The 24,890-nt window shown below is 39.4% G+C and overlaps 1 protein-coding gene across 2 annotated transcripts in view; it reads left to right on the forward strand.

Annotated features, from left to right (window-relative positions):
* The window catches only part of ANO5 (anoctamin 5), a 61,083-nt gene that overhangs the window by 9,500 nt on the left and 26,693 nt on the right, over positions 1-24,890 (forward strand). The window contains exons 2-4 of one of the 2 annotated variants that reach the window (XM_050897031.1): positions 6,902-6,972; positions 13,732-13,779; positions 20,522-20,635. In XM_050897031.1, coding sequence (XP_050752988.1) covers positions 6,902-6,972; positions 13,732-13,779; positions 20,522-20,635 — 233 coding nt within the window. The remainder of the gene's footprint in view (positions 1-6,901; positions 6,973-13,731; positions 13,780-20,521; positions 20,636-24,890) is intronic. The other variant, XM_050897032.1, reaches the window with a different exon arrangement.

A 24,890-nucleotide genomic window follows, 5' to 3' on the forward strand; every position in this document is an offset into this window, starting at 1 on the left:
ATAACAACTGCAATGTAAGTTTCGGGGGGGTTTTCTCTTTATGGTTTTTTTTTTCATTTTACCTGGACCATCAAAGTTTTGCTCTAGGGGTATATATGTGTATAAATTGATATGCCAAAGGCATCAGACATATGCAGAGCAGTGTGACAGGTCTGAAAGCTCTTTTTACCTGCTTGGTTTTGTTGACTGAAAAGGATGCTGTTAGTGTGTCTGAGAAAATAGTGGAAATAAATGGAAGCAGTATTTTGGAAATGATAATGAAAGTAATAGCAGGACCAGTAGTAATACTGTCTTACTGCTGCTATACAATAAACAGTTTATGAACACCTGCCTGAGAATCCTGGCTCTGACTTCGCCTTTGGAATAGCTCTGTCAGAGGTCTTAAGCGTGCAAGTGCAGATGATTTTCTCGTTTTAGTAGCAAAATGAAAATTTTGATCCCTAAGAAGTATATGCAGCTGCCACTTGGCTTTAGAAGCACCTAATATGTTAACATTTTTACTGGTAGAAACACATCTACCAAGAGCTCTACTTGGTGCAGATGAATCAGGGTGATAGAAGTTGAAAGAAAGGAAAACTTAAATGCCTTCTCTTGCTCTGTTTTCTGACGCAGAGTTGCTCTGAACTGTGGCAGACTGCAGCATCTACACATCAGCTGCTCCGTGCCCAGCTGTACCTTGGGTGCAGCAGCATCGGCCAAGCTTTTTTCTTCCCATCTGCCAGCAGACTCCAGCTTACTGAGGATGCTGAAGTGACAAAGATCATCATCTTCCAGGGAAATTGCTGGTTAGGTACAGTTAAAGATGCTAGAGCATCCCTGGCTGTGACTGTGCTAGTAATTAAAAAAGCCAAGGATTTTTTCATTTGCCTTCGAGGACAAGTAGCACAGTCCAGCCACGTCCATATGGCTAAATTCCCTTCTTCCCCAAGCAGGGCAGGCTTCTCCATACTGTTTTGAAGACCGGAACCTGACCTGTGGTGTCTTCCACAGTGTTTCTACTATGTCTGGGAGAGTGCTAGAAGCCAAAAACCATTCCACAAAATGCACTAATCATTAAGTCGAGTCAGCAGTCCTGTGGCGGGACCTTTTATGTGCCTACTCGAGGCACAGCCGTTGGGACCAGGACGTGGCCTGTGACGGGATTGCACTTCTCCCAGAGAACGTGCAGCTCATGATACATCACTAGTCCTGTGGCCTCGTTGAGCCGTGCTGCTTACCTCGCCCCAGCTATCAGAAAATAGGGGGCTACGGGAGGCCTTGGTTTACAATGGCATCATTACTCTTTTGTGACAGCACTGAATATATTTACTTGTGTTTTATGAGATTTTACAAATGAAATTAAACAGCACTTGTCAAAATAAACAGAATTTATTTTGCGCTGCTTGTTTTCTTGCAGGTGACATTGATTTTTAATTTTATAAGGTCTGTATTACCATTGTAGTCATCGAAGACAATTGGTAGGTAGGTTGTGCATGTGGTCTTCAATCCATATATCTGATTTTAAATATGCGATGGCCAGTCGTACTTGAATAGCTTGCATGCCGATCCTGTAAACTGCAGATACAGTAGAGTCTTTGAAAAACTGTGAGCTTGTTGGCATGTGGTGGGTTGACCCTGGCCGGATGCCAGGTGCCCACCAAAGCCGCTCTATCACTCCCCTCCTCAGCTGGACAGGGGAGAGAAAATATAACGACAGGCTCGTCGGTCGAGATAAGGACAGGGAGAGCACTCAGCAATTACTGTCACAGGCAAAACAGACTCGACTTGGGGAAAAAATTAAGTTAATTTATTACTAGTCAAATCAGAGTAGAGTAACGAGAAATAAAACCAAATCTTAAAACACTTTCCCCCCAGCCCTCCCTTCTTCCTGGGCTTAACTTTACTCCCGATTTTCTCTACCTCCTCCCCTCCAGTGGCACAAGGGGACGGGGAATGGGGGTTTGGGTCAGTTCATCACACGTTGCCTCTGCCACTCCTTCCTCCTCAGGGGGAGGACTCCTCACACTCTTCCCCTGCTCCAGCGTGGGGTCCCTCCCACGGGAGACAGTCCTCCACAAACTTCTCCAACATGAGTCCTTCCCACGGGCTGCAGTTCTTCATGAACTGCTCCAGCATGGGTCCCTTCCACGGGGTGCAGTCCTTCAGGAACAGACTGCTCCAGCGTGGGTCCCTTATGGGGGTCAGAAGCCCTGCCAGCAAACCTGCTCCAGCCTGGGCTCCTCTCTCCATGGGTCCACAGGTCCTGCCAGGAGCCTGCTCCAGTGTGGGCTTCCCACAGAGCCACAGCCTTCTTTGGGTGCAGCCCCCTGCTCCGGCGTGGGGTCCTCCACGGGCTGCAGGTGGAGATCTGCTCCCCCGTGGACCTCCATGGGCTGCAGGGGGACAGCCTGCCTCACCAGGGTCTTCCCCACGGGCTGCAGGGGAATCTCTGCTGGGGCGCCTGGAGCACCTCCTCCCCCTCCTTCTTCACTGACCTTGGTGTCAGCAGAGCTGTTTCTCTCACATATTCTCACTCCCCTCTTCAGCTGCAATTGCTGCTGTGCAGTAACTTTTTCCCCTTCTTAAATATGTTATTCCAGAGGCGCTACCACCATCTCTGATGGGCTCGGCCTTGGCCAGCGGCGGGTCCGTCTTGGAGCCGGCTGGCATTGGCTCTATTGGACATAGGGGAAGCTTCTAGCAGCTTCTTACAGACCCCACCCCTGTAGCCCCCCTTGCTACCAAAACCTTGCCACGCAAACCCAATACGTTGCGTCTAGACTACTAAGGGGTTTTGTCTTTCATCATGGAATGATGAGTAGGAAGGTTTTGAAGGACAACTTTTTGATTCCTGAAATATTAATCATATTAAAGCACTTCTTCTAACCAGTGGGTCCAGATGTGAAATTAAATTCCTTTTATCTTTTCCTAAATTGTCAGTTTTGCCATGTAGAAAAAGAAAGTGATTCAGGCACTGTGAACAAAGTTAAACTATTGTAGAATGACTAATCATTTAATTACACAAGAAGCCATTTTTCATGCTTGTTACAGAAATCATAAGATTGCACTAATAAAAGTACCTTTTTTTGTGGAGTAAACTACTTATATTTTAAGAGGCGAAATCAGTCTTGATTATATTCTCCGGTCTTCAGTTCTGAATGTTGATTTCTGTGAGCTGTTCTGTTAATGTTCATCTGATCATTCGGGTCTGTAATTGAAATAGAAATTGTCTGTAATTCTTAGGGGCAGCATACCGAAAGTTTATAAGTAGGTTGCCCTGTGGTAGGGTGTAGTTTGGGACAGCGTATGTTAATACTGCAAAATTCTAGGCCATGTGAAGCTTACTTGTTTCTAATAATATGCAAACTCCCAAGACACATGTGTTTAAGGAGTTACGAATTGCTGTGTGCAGAACTGTAAGGCTGTTGGAGACGACGGTTATATTGGGAAAGAAGCATTTCTTTCAGCTAGGATATGTGCATGCCCATGAAAGGCCAATGATTTGAATAAATATTAGAATTATATATGTCTGAAACAATTTTAATGAGTTTTGATAGCCACAGCGTTGTTCTGGAGTTAATTTTGAAAAAAAATTTGCAAGGAGTGACTGCAATTTGTACAAACGAATTTTGTATTGAGGGGCCACTTATGTTTAGTAGATGTCCTCATTCATTCTTTGTGGTGTGCAGACATTTCTAGATCTCTTTACGTACAGTAGAGCGTGTAGTGTTGAAGAACAAGGCCATTCCCTTAAATATGATGGTTTTATCAGAATATTATTGTTTTACTCCCATCTTTAGATATGAAGTTGTAATTTCTTGAAGAATTTTAAAGGTGTTTTCTTGGCTAGCAGAAACTATCATGGTCCTCCCTGCTGCTGATACGGGAAAGTGGCATCCTTATTTGTGTTGCCAGATAAGGTGCCTGGACAAAAAGGTGAATGTTGGTGTTTCAAGAGGAACCTGCTCCATGCTTTCTGTCTAGGTCACAGTCTCTGGTTTCCAGGGCTTATTCTTTTGTTGGATATAGTGGCTGTATTGTAAAGGACAGAGGAGAATTATTAAATGGGTTCATGTTAAAAGTGGATTTTACTTCTGGTTCTTACTGAAGTGTTTTTTCCTTTTAAAGATGACATTGTGATTCTCACCAAGTTCAAGCCATCGTGGTCAGAAGGTATTGTACTAACCAGCGTTACGCCTTCCTCCCTTTTGTGTGTGTCCTGTGTCCTTTTTCTTCTGCTGAGAGCCTCTTGGAAATCAGACTGAAGTTTATATGAGTCATTGATATCACATATGAGCCAGGCTTTTTTGCAATGTGATTTGCAAGTCAGTTCTTAGCTATCTGTGGGCAGCTCTCTTGGTTAAGAACTAATTGGGCATCTCCATTCCTGGTGCTTGTTGTAGTTCTGAGTTGCGGCTCCTTTACACCTTCCTACATGATGTGCATTTCTTGTACTGCTCCTGCTCAGGAACCTGTTTATGTGTTTTTCGAGGCGTGAATGTATTAAGTATGTTGTACTTCTCAGGTAATATATGTTTTGCATTCTCTTTTTGCCTTCGTGTGTGCTGCTCTAGGGTAACTCAGTTTTATTCTCCTGGATCAGAGATACCAAGAGGATTTCCTTGCACAAGTTGCATAAGTAATCAGCTATGGTACTGGGAGAGCATTTAAAATGTAGAACTCTGAATCATGCTTGTTCCTGAGGTTAAACTTTCACAACTACAGGAAGGATAATTCAGAAAAAACAAACACCAAGGCTGTTGTCACAGGCCGTGGAATCCGTTCAAGTGCTCTCAGCAGCACAGGCAAATTGAATGTTACTGCTCCAGGGCCAAGGTGCCAGGCTGCTCCGGCCATGGAGGGTTGTGTGACGAAAGGTTTGGGCTTTCTGCTCCTGGGCCCTGGGCTCGCTGCCTTCGGCCAAAGCTGCAGCAGCCACCTGCTTCCCAAGGGCTGTAGGCAGAGCAGGCAGCAGAGCGTGATGGTGATGCTCCCTTTCTTTCGTCAGGCAGCACTCTGCTGTCCTGGGCAGCTGCTGAGTTTGCATAAGCTTAGAACCAGCCCTGTTTGAAGGTAGAGCCTCTCCGTAGGAATATTCTTACAGAAGCAGTTTCTCACGTAAGTTAATCTGAGTATTTTGATAGTTGTTGTTTTTTGAGTCAAGACTTCTGTGTTCTTACTACGATACTCTCCCATTATGTGCCATTTGTTTCTCTTGCATGTTGAACGCTTGTGCTGTGTTGGGAGGTGAACTGAATTCAGTGCTGTGCTGAAGCTGTTCCTGTAAACCTTTTCTGTGTTTGGTGTTCTGTCCTACAGCGTAGTCCCTGTAGCATTTATGAGATATTTGGGTAGGAAGAATGATCCCAAAGTATTTAATTTCACACTAACTTTTTAGAGATGACTGAACGCTGATCTCCACACTTGTATCAGCATATGGAAACACCTTTCTACAAGTGCTTAAGTAAAACTTAGGTGTTCAGGTTGTATCTACTAATACAGATTTTGCAGGCGTAGGTTGCTTTAGCAGAATAGCGTGCGACAACTTTAAATGTCTTAGCATTCAGAAACTTCTTCATTATATGTTATATAACATTGCCCAGTTTCTCATCACATCATATGTACAGTTATAAATTACAGAGACTATTTTCTGTAAATGAACTTAGACAAAGAAAAAAATTATAGGAAACAAAATGCTCTCAAGCTGTACTTAAGTAGTTTATTACAGATTTTCAAAGAACCAGTTTATATCCTGCCTGGATGCAATTTTGACGTCAAATATTTGCAGGTTACCAAAAAAAAAAAAAAAAAAAAAGAGTAGGTTTGTTTTATTGGTAGGAATAATCTAACCGTAGTTGTCTTGACAGTGGTCCAGTCTAAGATGTGCTAGTCAATCTGTCCAGTCAAGGCTATACCCAGCAGTACTTCCTTGATGGAGAAAGGAGTATGATGAATCCTTGTTTTGGAAGAACGAGGCACCGTTATTAGATGCCCCCTCTAGATTGTGATGAGCTGTTTTCAAAACTGCTTATCCTTTTCCATTGGTGGTGGAGTTATTTAGATGCCTGATTTAGGAGACTGGTTTGTCTGTCTAATCAGCAGAGAGATGGTTGTTTACAAAAACTTCTTGGAGCAGGAGCCTAGCTTATGGGCTCTGAATTGCTCTCCAGAAGAAATTGGTGACAGAGTAGGTTCAGAGCCACAAACCCAGCCAACATCTCAGTATGATTTAGGGATCTGAAGATACTCAGTGTGATATTTCCCTATAAAGTTAACATTTAAGTAACAGCGTCCTTGGTGAACTGGCTATATTTGCAGGAAAGTCATGCCGGAGTTCAATACTGTTGTTAAAATGAAGGTGGGGGTTTTTTTGTGTTGTTTGGGGTTTTTTTAAACAACAAGAAGCTTGGTAATTTAAGTTGATATTACTATTCTTGATCCTGTCGTCATATCTCCATTATGTGGGCATCTGTAATCTTGAGGTTATCCACCATTGATCCCTTAGCAACAAAAAAACTAATTCAGTTTCTAGCAAGCAACCCTAGAGATAATTGAACTTTCATAACTGAGGCAGCAAAGCTCCGGGTGTGAGACCCTTATGGACAGTAACCTAGCAGACATTTGAGACAAGAAAAATAAGTGATGCTGACAGATTTTTGTTTGTCACAGTTAAAAATATGTTTCTGTGACTGCAAGGTTACAACCAGGTAGTATAGACTGAGTATATTGTGTCTCACAGCATTTTTTCCCCTTCAAAGAACCATTCTTGAAGATGTTATGTAGCTGAGTATTATTTTCCAGCTTTTGCTTTTGCTTGTTCATAGTTCCGTGCCTTCAAGATTCACATCATTTTCAGATACAATAATATTTTAAAATGAGGAATGTATTTATGTGAATCTGTGTTTCTTTCAATGTTCCTTAGGGGAAGAATGCAATGGACCTTTATGTGAAACTATTTCAACTGCAGAATCAGAAGTCCCAAGCAGCTCTGAGGTAAGGTACAGTACCGATGGTGTTAACATACTGCTGGTAGGAAGAAAGAGGAACAGTTGCTGTGAAAAAGAGAATTAGTTTTAAAAATAATGTTTCTTTTAGATTGTCTTATACCTCCTTTTTTTATCTATGTAAACATTTTCTTCCTCTAATGTTTTGAAGGAGCAAAACCATGAATGTAACACTGATACTCACTGAGTCTTATAAGAGATTTATCAGTGCTAGTGCTGCGGCACAGTAGTAGTAGAAAACAGTATGGGCTCAACAGTGTTTCCAGGATCAGTCCTGAAATGGGAATCACACGATCATGTAATGTTTTGGCAATTGGAAAAACATAATGCTTCTACACAAGCCCAACACTTTCTTTTATGCTGCGTATTATATTGCTGGCTTGATAGGGAAATCAAGGCACTCTTGTGTTTCTCTGCTGTAGGAACTTTTTGACAGTGCAGCAAGATTTATCAGAAAGCAAATGAAGATTTGAGTTATAAGAATACCTCTTCCTTGCAACATATGCAATACGAAAAGCATCACCAGCTATTCATTTTTCACAGTACCTCATTGCTTAATATGTACAGTACACAATATCTTAAATAGATAGCAGTGTGTGGTTACTACTCAGTTACGAAACAGATTTTAAAAGAATATTGAAAATATGCATTGAAATTGGTATTTTATTTTAATTTCTATTGTCTGATTTCTTTGTTATGGTGGTTATATGCTTAGAGGAAGATAGGAAGAGTTTTAGATAGGAAAAGAAATAGTTGGTCTGTCAAAGTAGAGTCTCATACTGGCCGTGAGCACTCATCAGAAACGATGTCTATTGAATTCAGTGTTGGAAAACTGTAGTTGTTCTGCTGAACTTCTTGAGAGTAAGACATGTCCTCACCTAGCTCTAAGAGGCAAATTTGGAGATAGTCATGTGAAGAGAGAACTCAGAAGTGCTTCCTAGATTACACAGATCTTTATCTTGCTAGCACATGCAACCATATCATCTAAATGTTTTCATAAATCTACCAGTTCTGTCTTAAAAATTGTTAGTATGTTCACCCTGCTACTTTCTGAATCTATTGTACGAGTTGGAGTAATCTTTTTCTCCAGGTAGATTTTCAGTGAACAGCCATATCAAATACTTCACTGAACTCTGGGCAGATATGATCTCCAATTATAGCGTATGAATCATCATACCATGATAAGCATCACAGTCTGAAGCTGATTCTGAGTTCCTTTTGAGTGTCGCTGAGTAGATGGAGATGACCTATTTCACCAAAGCTTGAAAGAATTCACTTCGTGACTTAGGATGTAGAAAAAGGCAGGAAACATGGGAGAAAGGGTGCAACACATGTGTCTTATATATGTAGAGACATGGGATTTGAACCTTGTTTGAAGGTGAAAGATTCATGATGGGGTGGGAAAGGAGGCTTTGATCTTCAGCACTTTCTTGTCTGGGAGGTAGTCTCCTTATGAAAAATGTATCTGGGTACCCTCTCAAAAATCTCTCGTTGATAACTTCATGCTGCCTTTTCTCTTGTTTTTCTACTTACTCATGTTCCTTACGTAAGTATTTTTCTTCATAATTTGTTCTTACTATCACAAAGTATTGTCATATTTGCAATATTAGTCTGTAGTTGACTTAATGACTCAGGTTTTTTGTTTTGTTATTTTCCTCTCTGCCTCTAAGAAGAGATGGCTTATGTGGCTTTAGATAGTTTGTTTCTCCAGATCAGCTGGTTATCTGATGTTTGCTTACATTTAAATTAGTACTTTTCTGTGCTTTGCATTATCCTACCCTATGTCCCCTGATACAGTCTCATTTATCTGATCTTTGCTTTCTGTGCATTAGCCAGACATAAAGTTACAGAGTTACTCTTAATCTTCTTGCCCAGTCTGACACTCTTATCAGCCATGACAGGCTTAGTTCTTGATGATTAATGTCCTAGATATTCAGGTTAAGTCTATCCTTAAAGTTTTTTCATGGATTCATTCCAACACTAAGATAGCCCTGATTTTTTTTCATACAATACTAATCCTTTATCTTCATGTGTTCTCAACTTCAGTTTTCTTCTCTATAAACTGGAAGAATTTATTTTCCCTCAGTTCTTTGCTAGGCTGCCTTTTGTCATCCATGATGCATTCCCATAGGAATTGAGCAGGGTCATCTAGCCCAGCATGAAAGCCAAGCCATGGTTTCTCCTCTTTTCACCAAGACCCTTCTGAGCTCAGGTCAACAAGCTTTCTTCTTGTTTTGACGGATAGCACATTTCTCTATTTTATGATTTTACTCCGGTGATCAGTTGGTAATTTTCGTGTTACTTAACCATGTACTTAACTTTGTTTCTGCAGTTGGAAAATATGAACACTTGGAAGTCTTAAAACAATTTAAGTCAAGTAATTTTAAAACAGAAATGGAATTCATTCATAAAAAGACCATTGGGAAGGAGTTAAATGAATTTACATTCAGGTTACAATTTCATTATGCTGGGGCTGTCTTATTTTGGAAGAGAAGAAACATAAAATACAGTAACAGTATGCTTCTGCTCAGCAGTAGGGAGAAAAAGCTAAGGCCTTATCGCTGATTTAGCAACAGAGGAGGGAACAAAAGAAACCTAGATTCAAATATGGAGAACAGAAAGCATCACCTATCCATAATTCAGTGGTATTTTTTTTCTTTTGTAATATGTAAAGGAATATGTGATTTGGACAAGGAATGATGCAAGTAAAACAAAAATGAAGGTGAAAAACAGTCTGTAGTGAAGCCTGCCAACAGATATACAGAAGTCAGATGAAGTCCGGGACTCAAAAAGCAATTGAGTCTCCAATCAATGATGCATTTGGTCCTTCTTCATGATTTTGCATTTGTGCTCTAATCCACTGCTTCTTGCCTATTTTACTTTTTTTTTCTTTTTTTTAAAATCTGCTTCGTGTTGGATCTCCTTATTTTTCTTCTTCTTTTTGTCTCCCACAAGGACAAAAGAAACAAGATTGCTTGGAGTTCAACAGCTTTTCATATTGCAAGCCTTATAGCATGAATCATTTCTAGATGCTTTGTCATGCAGGGAGGCAAGGAGATGTTTTCAGCAAACAGCAGACTGGAGAGGAAAAAAAAAAAGATATGATAGGGATATTTTCAAATAGGGGCTGCAATGGGGACTGCTTCAAATTATGTCGTTGTTAAATCAGTAATTCACAGACAGCCACTTCTGTTAGGGATAGGCAACTGTCGTAATTGAGTCTCTACGTAGAATCTACCTGAATCAGTCTTTATGGAGTTCCTGTTCCAAGAAATACGTAAATGCCTCTGAAAGTCCTTTCAAGCAAATTGGAAAATGAATGAAATAAAACCTGAGAATCTGTTTGTCCTCCATGCTTTATATTTATGCAGAGAGAGTGCTAGAAAAATATGTCATGGCACAATTCTGTTTTGATAGCACAGTGCATCTCTGTTCAGTGATTATAATTAGTTGTTCAAGTTACAAAGTAAATGAGGATGAGGCCCACTGACAAAATAGAGTTCCTATTCTTAAGAGGAAAGGAGGTCAGTTAAATAATTCAAGATTGGAAGAAAGGTTAAAAAATGGAATTTGTATTTAATTTCCTGGAGTAAAATTTTAGGCCATTCAAGTTGGAAAATTGTAAAATTAGTACAGGTTTTGTGGAAGATTGAATCACTAATTTGTAGTTTATCGACATCTGTAAGAGATGTATACAGAGGACTATTTATCTGTCTGCTATTCCAATTAAGAAGTACAAAGTAACTTAAAATGTTTGCTTTGTATATATGTGAACCTTGAGTTTCTCACCCTCATAAAAGGCAGATGGCTGCACTACTCTCTGAGTAAAGTGGCAGGATTGTGCCCTATTCTAGCTGTGAGAAGGTAGGAATTAATTTTGCACAGTTATATATGAAATTTTCACCTTTTCTGTTAATTTCACACTGGTGAAATGCTCACTAAAAATTCCTGTTAATCAGGATTTTCCGTATTGTAACTTGATCATGAGAAAATCTGAGAACAAGCTGTCTTTATTTAAGCCAGGTTAGCAGCCGTATATTGGCAGAGCTCCATCAAATGTATTAAAGCAAGGCATTTTACCTAAATTAGGGGTGTGACACACAGATTATTTTTTTTGAGAGCAGAAGGGGCTGCAGGTGTTCCAAATAAATTGAGGGTTGGTTTTTTTTTCTGAAGAAACACCATCGTAATGTACATTACTTTTCATGCTTGTTCATTTTTCAATTCAGACCAGTGGGTTTTCAAGTAGAGAGAAACATAAAATACCATTATTAATATTTTGAAGACAGACCAAATCAGTTTCAAAATCTAGAAGGAAATACAAAAAGAATTCCTTCAAGTGTAACTACAAAACACAATCTGAGAGATATTTTGGGGAGAGAGAGAGTGCATTAAAGACGTACGAGAGTGGATTCCAAAGCACAAAGGACCAGCCCAACACTGCTGCCACCACTGCCCACTGTCTTTATTCTTGGTTTTCATCTCAACAAAGTTGGACTATTTGAGTGTTGCTGAAAACACTGGTTGGTTCTTGTTTTGGGGGTCATGTGTTATCAACATTGGAGCCCCGTTGTGCTGTACATAGACTTGGGCATATAATGACCAAGTGGTGTCTCTCTACAAGAGTTTTTACACTTCAAATGTGCAGGAGGAGGTTTGATCACAAATTTTACAACAGTTAACCCCCATGACTTGAGCTAATTGATTTCAGGCAGTTGTATTGAGAGCAGGGTAATTTCCCTAGCTGAACAGGAAAGCTTTTCACAGAATGCATAGGAGTGTGCAAAGGACTCTGCCAGCTGTGTGTCTTCATCTCAGAGTTTAGTGTTTTACTGAACGTATTAAAATTTTATCTCGGAGTGAAGCAGTGTGGGCAGCATATGAGGACCAGTGGGTGGCTAAAACCCGTATTTACGTCTGATCATGGAGGAGGTGGGAAGCTGTGGGTGGGAGGAGTACGGGATGGAGAGGTGGAAGAAAAGCAGATGGAAGGGTGCCAGCTTGGCCGGGAGGGCAGGTGTGCAATGGAGAGGTCAGGAGCCGTAGGGCAGCAATGACAAGCAAGGCTGCACTTTCATTGGTGTCAAATTTGTACAGTACTTTACATGGCAGATATTTTCAGTGTATAATTGGAGAAAAACTTTCTGCTTAAGTGTCTCAGCCCTTAGTTCTCTACAAATAGTGCAGGTTTTTCCAGTAGCATCAGTGACGTGAAGTTTAGACTTCTAAACCCGGTTCAGACTGTCTTAGAGCACAGTGCAGCTATTTATATTTGCCCTGATTCTCATGTGGATTCCTTGCCAAAAACTAGGTTGATCTTTCTGTGTTTATTTGACTGAATTCTGAAAAGGACATTTTTATCTTGTTTAGATAGGCAAATACTCAGAGATGGCATCATTAAGAAAGAATGTAAAGATGTGTGTACGTATTACTTGCAATGTAAACAGGAATAAAAATAGCGTGTTTGTTTCACAAAATTATAGGAATGGACCTGAGTGGTTTCTCTCAAGTAAAATTGTAATAAAAGTGAAAAAGATTAATTTCTAATTAAAAAAATCCTAGTACTTTATGAAAATTGGATTTTGGGAAATACACCTTTTGAAATATTACAACAATATTTCTAAAACAATAAAGGGTGATACAGTAATGAAATGAAGTTAGTATCCTGCTTCTGTTGAAAGTTAAATTAATTCCGTAGAGAACTGTCATATTTTCATAATGTCCTTGCACTGTTTGGTTGCACTGTTTAAACCTGTCTGTGATTTGTTTTCAGAAGCAAAACAAAAGAAGAGTGTGAGAAATTATTGACTAACAGAATTAGATATTGCAAAACAGCTTAGGTATTGCAAACCATTATTCATTCCAATAGCGAAGACTGATCTCAAAATCCCTTGCTCGTGCAATCACGCAGTTGTGGGCCAGGACCCCAGAGAGCTTCTGGACATGTCTTTGTAGGATAGCGGTGTTCTGCAGAGTCCTCTGCTGTTGGTGTTCCTGTCATCCCTGCGTGGAGCCTGGCCAGAGGATGTTGCAGCACCCTCCAGGCCCACTTACAGGAAAATAATGAGCACCCAGATCGCGTATAATTAAAATCAGGGTAGGGCCTCACCAGGCGTGGATCAGAACTGGAAGCTGGGAAGCCCTCGCTAGTCTCATTAGGCTTAACAACTACAATTACTGATACCAATTTGCCTTGTCTACACTATGAGATTAATGATTTGTCTCCTTGCATTTGTTTTCATTCAGTGCACATGGTATAATTCCAGTTGGTATTGAAAAAATAGCTAAGTAAGGGGTGTCACATCTGTTCTGAATGCAAGCACAGCCATCTATGCTATGTACGTTTTCTCTCTTTGATATGAAAATAAGAAAAAGTACCGTTAAAAGTTGCTCTTCATCAGCTTGTAAACGGTAATCTGTGCCAAGTTGTTTAGACTTTATTTTTTATAATGGAAATGCTAAGGAATACTGTATAGCTCTTATTAAAAGTTGTTATTATTAATATTTAAAAATCAAGATGGGCCATGTAAAAGTCAGTGGCATAGGCTAGAGACCCAGCTCATCTGAGGAAGTAGAGGTTTGTTTAAACTTTGACTTTCTAGACTGAAAATCCAACTATCACTCAGAATAGCTTTTCAACAACTTAAACCAGAAGCTACACTGTTTCTTCTGAAATAGCCTTTTATTTTAAAGCATCCTTTGCATCATCGCTAACAACATTATGTTTTTCCCGTGATGCCACTGGCAGGGCCTAAACAGCACTGAGACTACTTTACTCATCCCTGAACATCAAGTGGTAAGCAGTAAGCAATATTCATGCTTCCTTGCATGAATTTGTGTGGCGTCTTCTATTACTGTATGCCAAAAAGTCCCTCACCAGAAAATTTTCCAGTTTCAAGGAAGCCATCCTTCCAAAAAGAATTGTTTTTTCTAGCTTATAAAAATGAATGTGGTTTTTGCGTTTATTCCTAGTGATGGCTTAAATGATAAATACAAGCAAATTGAAAGGATAATCGACAAAATTGAGCAGTTAAGATTGGTGGAGAAAACTGGAAAGTTTGCTTTTTTTATCATTGTTTTGGTTTGATGGGATATAGGATATATTCTGACTATGGTGTTATTAACAAATGTGGGATTCCTTTTTGTCATGATAATCTGGAGGGCTCTGTGAGTCAGCATGATACTTTAAAGTGTTTTAAAGAGCAAGAAACAAACACTGACAGCATTTGAAATGTGTTGCCTTTTTTTCTTATTGTAGTGAATAATAAGGAAAGGCTCAAAATAATCCACTTACTGAAATTCATAGACAAGATAATTGTATTAATTGTCAAATATATCAGAAAACTTAACCATTATTCTTTTATGGAGAAAAAATTACAAAAATTCATTTAAGATAACTGAAGAAGTACATGCTGAGATATATTAAAATTGTCCGCTTGCTTACATTGGGCTCTGGTGTCTTACATTAACACATATGCTCTCTCAGCATACTTTTTATTTTTCTTTGTTCTATTCTTGTTTAATGTGTTCTTTTATCCCGAGAGGCTTTTTCTCCGCATTTAAATTTTAATGCAGATATCTTGGTGTCTTAAACTGCTTTGAAATGCATGTTTTCAAGCTTTCAGATTTTAATGTGGTTCAAAATTGAAACACAATTGTGGTAAAGGTGCAAAAAGTAGCTTGCAAGTTTTAGCTACAAGAAATACATGGAGTTTTGTGTTTCTTTGATTGGGAAAGGTTCTAGTTTTGTATGCAACTTTGTAGCCTGCATGAAGCATAACTGGAAATTGAAATGTGTGGTGTTAAGAGTGTTGTTAATACACTTCTCTGAAGTGGGTAAGCACTTCATTGCGTGGATTCCTCCAAGGAAGAATATTGAAGAGAACTTCGTGCAAAGGGCATCTGCGGTATAATGGGAACTGAGTTGACTGTGCCTAAACCATGAATTTGGCTTTTTGATTTTCAGTAGAGTGCCTATATATTTGCATATGTTGTGTAAATGCATTTCCAGGAGGTTTTTGCTTTTGGGAATAAATTTTATCAAACAGTTACATTTAGCATAGCGGCACTTAAATCAGCATGTTTTTCCTATAGCTGTAAGCATGTTTAATTCAGTGAAAAGGGGAGGTATATAAATACTCTGTGCAAGCTGGGGATCTAAGTGAGGGTGATAATTTTGTTTTTAAGCCATTTAATGTTTCCTACCCTTTCAATTATGGAGGCTTTTCTTGTATTTTGATTCAGCTTTCAAACTCTTATATTTTTGTCCATTTCTGTATTCGGAAAATTTTTCTGCAGTGGATTGTTAATTCATAAATTAACTAATTGCTTTGTAATGTAGTTATTTTGGGTTTTTATATTGTCTGTGATAAAAACTAATTTGCCTGTATGAGTATCAAAGGTATGCAGTAAATAAAATAAATATTTGGTTTGTAGACTCTATCTTGTAAGCAAGCAAAACGTTGCAAATCAATTTTATTTTGTAATTTCAAGCAGTTTTCTTGTCTGGTAATGTAGGACTATGATAATACAACTCCGAGATGTGCTGATGGGGATCACGTTGTTAACGTAACTTCTCAGCATACCCATTAGGCATAGCCAGAGATTCTTCACTGTGCCACAACTCTAATGAAGCTAATGTATTGGGTTCCTCCATCTCAAATTAGTGTTGGTTACTGCTTTGTTACTGAAATTGCTGCTCTAAACCACCTTCCCACTCTGGGATACAAAAAGCAGAAGGGGAAGGGCCGCTGAGGTCTGAACCTGCAGTGCCAGCTCTGTGAGGCTGGACACTTGTGAAACCTTGAAGTCTGGGGAACTGAATTGGGAAGGGCGTTTCTGAATGTAGGCCCCTAAGAAACTTGTGGTTTTCTGTCTGAATATTAATCTGCAAAGTATTGCTCTAAGCCAGGTTCCTCTGTCTTTGAAGTTACGGACGTGGAGAGGGGTAGGATATTTAGTAGCAAGGTGTACTTGGAGGAAGCTCCATTGCTTACAAGGAGAGAGCTGTGCTAAGTGGCCTGTAAGGACATAAATTTCCTGTTAGGTGGATGACCAGAAAGAGAAATCCCTTTGAGTCCTGTGAAAATATACGGGATTAAATCATTCGGGTATAATCTGCAAAATATATTTGCTTTTCAGGTACTGTGATATTGTTAGACCACCGAGGGCTAGCTGACTGTACTGACCAAGGTCAGCTGTCTGCGTGCTTTGGTGGGTGAGCAAGGCCACGGAAATGTTTACCGCGGTCTCCGTCCCTCAGCTTCAATCCAAAGTCGTTTCTCTGAAGCGCTTTCTGTGACAGCGTTCAGAGGTTGATGCCACATCCAGCAGCTCGCTTTCCCCTCTCCTGCTCGCGGTGACTGGCTTGTTTGCTTTGGCCCTGGCGAAGCGTATCTGAACCACCTGTGGGAGCAAGGTGGCCAAGGCCTGCTCATCAAGTATTTAGCAGTGTGGGAGAGTTTTGATGGATTTGAATGTAGTGTGCGACCACCAGCCATCATTTACACGCTTTACCCAAACTAGTTTGGGCAGAACTGAACGTGGGGTGTTAGAGCCTTACTTCGTCTTGAGCTATGCTTTATTTATTTCCATGCTGACATCTTGGTCTTTCCTGTAACCTGTCCTATTTGAGTCAGGATTTCCTACTGCAGGGCTTTAGTTTTTGTCTAATGTGAGGATTGGAAGTCCAGGTACTTGGACGGTTTTTTGGTTGAACATGGTCCAATACCCTGACCTCTGCTGGATGTCTAGACAGTAGTTAATGATTATGGGATAGCTAGGAATATTAATATAATTCCATATAAATCCAATAAGTTTGCACTTATGTAGCTACATGAAAAATTTAGCTCTTTATGATAGACTGTTAGAGCATTCGTTTAGCAGATCTGTCCACAGGCTCTGAAGTCACTTAGTTCTTACAGAGATAATTAGATTATTAAAACTGGAAAGTTACTACAGGAAAATAGGAAGGTAGTATTTGTTTTTGAACAAGGAGTTTTTGTAAACTTGCTTTGTAGCCGATGGATTTATCCCACTTTTGGAAGCACTGGTAAATGCTAAACACGTGCAGTAACACCATTTCATAGCATCATATGGTGACTTGGATTGGAAGGGACCTCTGGAGGTCTCCTTGACCAACCTCCTACTGAAGGCAAGGCTGACTTCAAACTTGGATCAGGTTGCTCAGTCAAGGCCTTGGTTGGTCAAGCTGTGTGATCTCTGAGGATAGAGATTACACAGTCTCTCTGGGCAACCTGTTGTACCTGTTCCTGCTCAACCACACCCTCACATCCAGTAGGAATTTCCTTTGTTGCAACTTGTGACTGTTGCCTCTTGTGTTTTCACCATATGCCTCAGGGAAGAGACTGGCTCCATCTCTTCTGTAATTCCTCATTGGGTATTATTCAATTATTCAAAAGCTCTTGCTTGCTATCCATGATGCATTGGGAAATTTTAATTTGGTTACTTATATTCCAGAAGGTACACGTCACAGAATATCTGCTCTGATGAGGTGTAACTTCATTTAATAACTGCAGGTTGTCTAAGATCAATTAATTTGAATACGGTTCTGGAGAAAGCTGTTAAGAAGTAAGATGTACTAATCCATAATGTTTTATGATTCACTGATGCAACCAATGCAAATTAAAAACATTTTATATATTTTAAACCTATAAGTGCACATTTATGCACGGAATTGCATAAATATGCAAGACTATCTTGTTCTTCTTGTGAAATCCAAGTGCAGCAAAGTGGAAAGGAATAATTTATGGGTTTAATAAGGAGGCCTGTCACTATCCGTGATGAATAGTTCTATGTACAGAAGGAGAGAGAATTGATAAGTATTCCCCTTCTCAAAGCAGATCCAACAATGACTACTGCATCTTCTTAAATTGATAGTCAGGCCTTTAATGACTGAGTAGAATTCTGATACACCTTAGAAAATGAGCAAACTTGGATGACACTAAAGATAAAATATTACTTCAATTGTATGGAATGATCTAATTATAACTGTGCTACCCAAAGAATTTGGGACACTCCTTTGGCAGGAGCTTTTTTTGAAGTAAATATTACTGATTTTTTTTTTTCTTTCTTTGTGTATATGGATTTTGTTAGATCACTAGGACAATGTCTGTGCTCGCACAGTCTCTGTCTTTCTGAATTGGTGGTTGGGGCGGTCTGTTTTTAGGCGGTTCCCAACATTGTAAGTTGTTAGACTGCACTTTGGTGTTCACTTACTGTACTGCTGAATAATTGGAGTACTGTTGATACTATTTAGATGTCGCTGTGATTCTATACACTAATCAAATTAACATCTAAACAGTTGCAATTTGTTTGTAGTCACAATTATATGTACAAAAAAACCCCCAACCTGTAAGCACAAAATAGGATAGGAAAATACTGTTTATTTTCTTTTCTTCGATTGGATTCCATGATTTTTGTGAGCCTCTTAGTCTTAATTGATTATGTACTGCATTTGGAAGCAAAAGCATTTTTGGAGGTAGCTTGTCCTGATTTCAGTTCTTACAGAGTAGTCTACTTTAATTGATCTGCTGTAAATATTTCTCAAGAAGAGAAACAACAAAAACAGCAAAGTGTTCTGTAGCTCCCCAAAGGCTAGGATAGCTTTAGAAATACAGGAATTCTCCAGAATGCATGGATGGTCCAAGTAGGCTACCATCTGCTTTCAGCAGTTACCAGGGTATCTAGTGAGGAGGCATAAAGTTGTATAACACTATGGAACAACAGTGATTTTTAATTTTTTTTTTAATTAAATTAGAGCCTCTTTGAATATAAAAGCATGTCCTGGAGTATGTGGATATTATTGCTTGTAATTTTGTCAGCTCTGGAATTACATGGTTGCCATTCGTCTTTTTGTGTCCCAGTGGGTCCAACCTAACATGAGCGTAACAGAAACATTCATGTTCTATTCATTAGCCAGTGCTTGTTTTGTTGCCTTTGCATTACATTCAAAGAAACTTTCTCATTGTTCCTTTTTTAAATCTGCTTAAGTATCCAAATGATGGCAATTAGCAATTTAGGAGTCATTATTTTAAAATACCTGAGTTTATTATCAAAATGAATGCCAGCACAGCTTTGCCTTTAATAAAAAAGACATTATAGTCATACTGTTTGGGGATGCTTGTGTTTTTCTAATAGTTGGAAGCTTTTCCTGCCTTTCTTAAGGACACAGATCTCTCACTAACTCTAGCTGGGGGGTATGTGCTCGAAGCAGTTGGGTTGGGTCTTGGAGAGGAACAGTGGGCTTGCTAACTACTTGTTGGTTATTCCAGCAGAGTGGAAGGCGATATAATCTGTTCCTGAAGCGACGTCTCAGGGTAAAACAGTGATGAATGATATTGCAAGTGGCTTGGATGGCTGCAGTAATAACATGCTTCACTGTGTGATGCCTTTTGTTAACTGGGAGCAAGGTTCACAGTTATAAAGTTCTCTGAGAAGGCACAGAATATTTTTTACGTGCATCCTTGCATGGCTTAAGAGGGAGAAGACAGAGACATATCCCTCTGAATTGTTCTTTTTTGTTCCTACTCTGATAAAATGAAAACCCAATTCACTCCTATATAAATACAATTTTGCTGATGGGTGTGGTTAAAAAAACCCACCAACAACCTTCCTTAGCGTGGAGTTAAATTTAGACCAGAGTATTACTTTCTATGGAGAGCGCTTTGCTGTATGAACCTTTAGTGTTGTAAACAATTTGGTAGACCTGAATATTGATATGATAATAAATAGTATTACCTAATATTATGTTAACTTCCCTAGGAGAGTGAGGTAATAGTCTTTATTTGCTTAACATCAATTACTGTAGCTTAATCAGTGAAAAAGATGAATGTTGTTATTACGGCATTCCGGCATGCTGATAAATGAAAATGTGACCTTTAATAGATCAATTAGAATTGATCTAGAATCAACTAATTACCCTGTTGCATTGATACATTTTATTAAATCCCCCCCCCGAAAGTAAATACTTAATTTTGAACTGTAACCCCTGTATCGTTTGTGTGCATTTTCATATGTAGTCATTGCTGGGACATAGCTCTCTGTGGTGGTTGGTTTAGTGAATCTTGTTATGTAGAAGAAAATGCATGGGATTTACTTTTTGCTACCCGCTTCAAGTCGATGAACTGTGCCCTAGCTGGCTTTTGTGTAGAGTGGCGTTCTGACTAACTGCAGAAAAAAATCATGCTGTCAAATAACACTTGTCTTCATCATTTATGACACACTATAAAGACACTGAAAGAATAAATGGTAGCATTGTTCACAGGTTATTGTAAATACTAACATATACTTATTCTTCATATACCAGTTATTTACATGTAGTGTTTATGGATACTAGCAGTTAATTTTGAAATCATTTTAACTGGATATAGCCCTTGTTAAAACTTATGCAAGTATATCTTCAGCTATGAAGAAACTGAAGAATTGAGGCAATTTTGGGGAACTTCTTTGTCTTCTTTTATATTTTAGAGCAACAGCAATACTTGGTTTTTTTCATCATATGCCTATATCTTCCACAGATTGATAAAAGACATCAAAGCAAAGATTCTATTTTCTTCAGGGACGGTGTCAGGAGAATTGACTTTGTTCTCTCCTATGTGGATGATCTTAATAAGGAATGGGAAAAAAAGTTGGTAAGTTTGTCTTTTTGAGGTCCTCTTAATTCTTTTCTATCATAACTTGACTATCAATTACTAAGCCTTTCAGGTCACTACACTCAGCTGGATTTGGACTTAGCTAAAAATTTGATAGCTGTTAAAAAGCTACTCCATGTACTGAATTTCTGTGTAATTTACTGTTGTGCATTAGGACCCAATTAGATTTTTGGGGCTTTGTTTTCTGAATTGATCACTCTCCATTACTTAGGCTGGTCGATATATTATACAATTGATGCCCAGTAATCCAAATGATTTTGCTTTCTTCATTTAATGGTCTTATAGTTAGTTGTGGCTTTGGTGAAACCATATCTGTAAATAGATAAACGAAGGAGGTTTCTTCTAAATAAGCAAAGCATTATGCAAATGAGATGTAACAATAACTTTTTTTTTCCCATCCTTTGACTTCAGTTAGAGCAGAAATGGATTCTTAGATCCAAGAATCCATGCAATTTTCCTTTCAAGACTTTTAAGACTTTTTTTTAAATACTCTGAGCAAAATAAACACAGAGCTCCTCTTTGAGCTCTTCCCTGTGCTTGACTTGCTCTCTACATATTCATTCTTCTAGAAGAATACTTAAAGTGGCTTTGATAAGAGACCTCCTATGTAACAAAGCATGAAGTACAGGCTTTCTCTAAAATGCTGGTCAGTGATCATCTCTGAACTTCCCAGCAAGACCCAGTTGCCTGAATGGTGGCAGTAAGTCGGATGGAATCAGTAAATGACATGTATTTGTTCCTTGCTCGCACTGACACTTGAGGTCTAACTTGACTAATATGTAAATTCAAACTATTTAAAAAATCCAGTACTATGCAATGCAGTCAAGATGAACAATAAATTCTATATAAGCGTAATGTTTAAAAAAATAATAATTGTAGGGATTTTAATTATTTTGTTTTCTCTTTATTCGCTGCTTGCTTTCTGAGCCAGGAGAGGTTACATTTACAAACCAGTCTTTCCAATATATATCTCCAAACTTTGTTCTTTAAAAAAAAAAAGACCAAAAAAGACTTCATTCTCATGTAATCACATTATTCTGAAAGATAAGGCTTTCTGAAGAAAACTAATTATATCAAGGCTTATGACAAAATCATGATCAAAACTAAAGGTCTGTGAAGTAAAGAAAGTTTCTCATCTATGTCTTGTCAAAGTGTTTCATAATTAAAAATTATCATTTCCTTTGAACAAAAAGTGCACAATTGGGCTGTTCAAAAAATTGCTTACTGCTTACATTCCTTTATGTCATGGTTTAACCCCAGCCAGCAGCTAAGCCCCACGCAGCTGCTCCCTCACTCTCCACCCCACTCCCAGTGGGATGGGGAGGAGAATCGGGAAAGAAGGTAAAACACGTGGGTCGAGATAAGAACGGTTTAATAACTAAAGTAAAATATAATACTAACAATAATAATAATGAAATATAATAATAATAATAGTAATGAAAAGGAATATAACAAAAAAAAAGGGTGTGGGGGGGGGAGAAACCAGTGATGCACAATGCAATTGCTCACCACCCGCTGACCGATGCCCCAGCAGCGATCCGCCCCTCCCAGCCAACTCCCCCCCGTTTATATACTGGGCATGACGTTCCATGGTATGGAATACCCCTTTGGCTAGTTCGGGTCAGCTGCCCTGGCCATGCTCCCTCCCAGCTCCTTGCACACCTGCTTGCTGGCAGAGCATGGGGAACTGAAAAGTCCTTGGCTTAAGATAAGCGCTACTTAGCAACAACTAAAACATCGGAGCGTTATCAACAGTATTCTCACACTAAATTCAGAACCCAGCACTGTACCAGCTACTAAGAAGAGAATTAACTCTATTCCAGCCGAAACCAGGACGCTTTATGAAGGAAATACTGTTTTCTTTAAGGAGTTATGCAGCCTATATGTAAATACGATCCAGTGTAGAACACAGCTCCTGCATCATATTCTTGTTACCTTATTAAAAGCAAGAATCTCTGTCATTATCTCTGATGCTTTTCCCAGCTTAAGCATCTCACAGTCTACTTTTCCTCAGCTAGCCACGTTCAGGAGATTTGCTTGGGAGACCACAGTTATGTTACAGCTATGGTACCATAGGTTTATATGAAAGCATACTTTTTCAAACCCATGCTGACTCTTTGTCAGGCTGTAATCCTCGCTAGATTCCTCCTTCTACCATAAAGCAAAATGCATTTAAAAAAGAAGGAAGAGGAGACCAATCAGTGTAGAGAGAAGAAAAAGATACCCAAGGAAAATATGTGAAAGCAACTCTTAAAATAAACTTTTCCATTAGTCATACTCCAATAACATGAGGGAAGAAATGGAGACTATTTAGGTAATGTTTCAAGTGGGAAGGAAAATGAGCCAGATGCTCGGTCTAGTCACTCATTCGTATTGTGTGCAGCAATTTCCTTCTCATTGGTTTATAGGTCATTAGGGGGTGGCAGGAATCTTTGCCAGACCAGAGGCCATGTACGTGGGTGTCATTATTGACTGAAGGATTCACATGGGGAAGAACCCAACAGCTAGTAGCTAATATTGAAGTTCCTCTTTGAGGTAAAAAAGCACTTAGTTAGGAAGAAACATCTCTCTCTTGCAAAAGTGTAGAACATCTGCATGAAGTTTCATGAGATTTAATTCTGTATGTGTCTGTTACTTGCAAAAGATTTTATGGCCTCATGGAAGAAGGCGTTTGGTCTGTGGCCCTGTAGGTTAGCTCTGTGGTCGCAGAACAGGCAGGCATGAAGATATCAATGTTATGGCGTGTGAGTTTTTACACAGTTCTTGGGGAATCTGCTAAGAAAATTAAATTTGTCCTATATTTATGTCCAGCATAGACCTTTATACTATGAATATGCCCGTAAATTAATGCAGACTTCTTAGCATAGAAGTACTGTGCTGTTGTCTTTGTGGGAACAAGACTTAAATAGTGATGCACTGCAGCCTTTGGAATTTGTCTGAGGTACTGTACTTGCTATTGTACAGTCATCGCAGGAAAGAAATGTGAATTTCTTTTACTGTAGTACAATGATACAGCAAAATGTAATAGCTAAGAATAGAAATGCTCAGGGGAAGAGAATAACAGTTGTGACAAATGGTTTTGTTTCCTTGTCTCAAGGAAACAGCTTTATTCTGCATTTCTAAGAAAGGGATGAATGACTTCTTTGTGTGTGTCAACATAGCCCTGATACAGATGTAAGAGATGGTCTGTTCATCTTCTGCTTTAGCTTCATGCAGAACAAATGCATTAAGTTCTTTGATGTTCCCCAGAAACATTCCAGCTTAAACTCTGTTTTGAACTTGCCTTCTATAAGCTACATGAATGAATCCTAACCACAAAGTCTCGCTAAACAAAAATTAGGATTGCATGTTTGTGAGACAATACTTTATATTTTTCCTCAAAGCCTCTAGCAGATAAGTGAAAATATTTTACCCATATATGAAATACGTGTGAACCTGGAAAAATAAATATAATTTTTAAAAGTGACAAATTATTCATGTATGACCAGGACATGATCTTTATTGTCCATAAATGTGTTTCTTCACAATAAACTCCAGAGCATTAGGACTCTGGGATCTCTGTGCAAAATAACTTGTTCCTGTGTTTACTGGAAGCAAAGTCCCCCTGTCCCCAGTGGGGCATGGAGACAGAGAGAGAAATTTTATCTACTCCTTTCCCACTTTTCATCATCTCAGACAGAAACTTTTGCTCTCTCACAAGCACCAGATGGCCCAAAATTAGGGAGCCAGGGGCAGCAAAAAATCAGATGCTTGTCATTCCTGCTGCACCCTGTTAGGCTGCCAACTGGGAGAAGCCACGTCCCCAGCTCTGCAGGAGCAGCTGAAAACTGGGCGTGAGCCAAACTGGGCACCTCTCCATGCTGCTTTACAGCAGCCTGGCTGGTACTTGCAGAAGGAAGGTGTTTGGTGTCTCTTGCACTTTGGAGGGCACGCACAGCACCCTCCCAAGCCATGCAGGCAGTCCCTGCGGCGCTGCGGTAGGGCCAGTTATCTCATCCGTCTCGTCAGCCTCCTGCTCTCGTGGCTGCAGGCAGATGAGACGATAAGGGACCTTTCCGAAACAGGCTCCATCTCACCTGAAACGTTCTTGCCAGGGAGCTGCGTGGGCAGCCTGAGCTCGAACTGAGCCCATCTGTGTTAGTGCTGTGAAGTGAACTGTGTTTTCTCAGGGTACAGCTAAGAGCAGAGTTCTTGTACGCTTTACAGTAGTATGTGATTGTTCCTAAGGAATAGT

Source organism: Gymnogyps californianus, chromosome 5, assembly GCF_018139145.2.
Source record: "Gymnogyps californianus isolate 813 chromosome 5, ASM1813914v2, whole genome shotgun sequence".
NCBI classification, from domain to species: domain Eukaryota; kingdom Metazoa; phylum Chordata; class Aves; order Accipitriformes; family Cathartidae; genus Gymnogyps; species Gymnogyps californianus.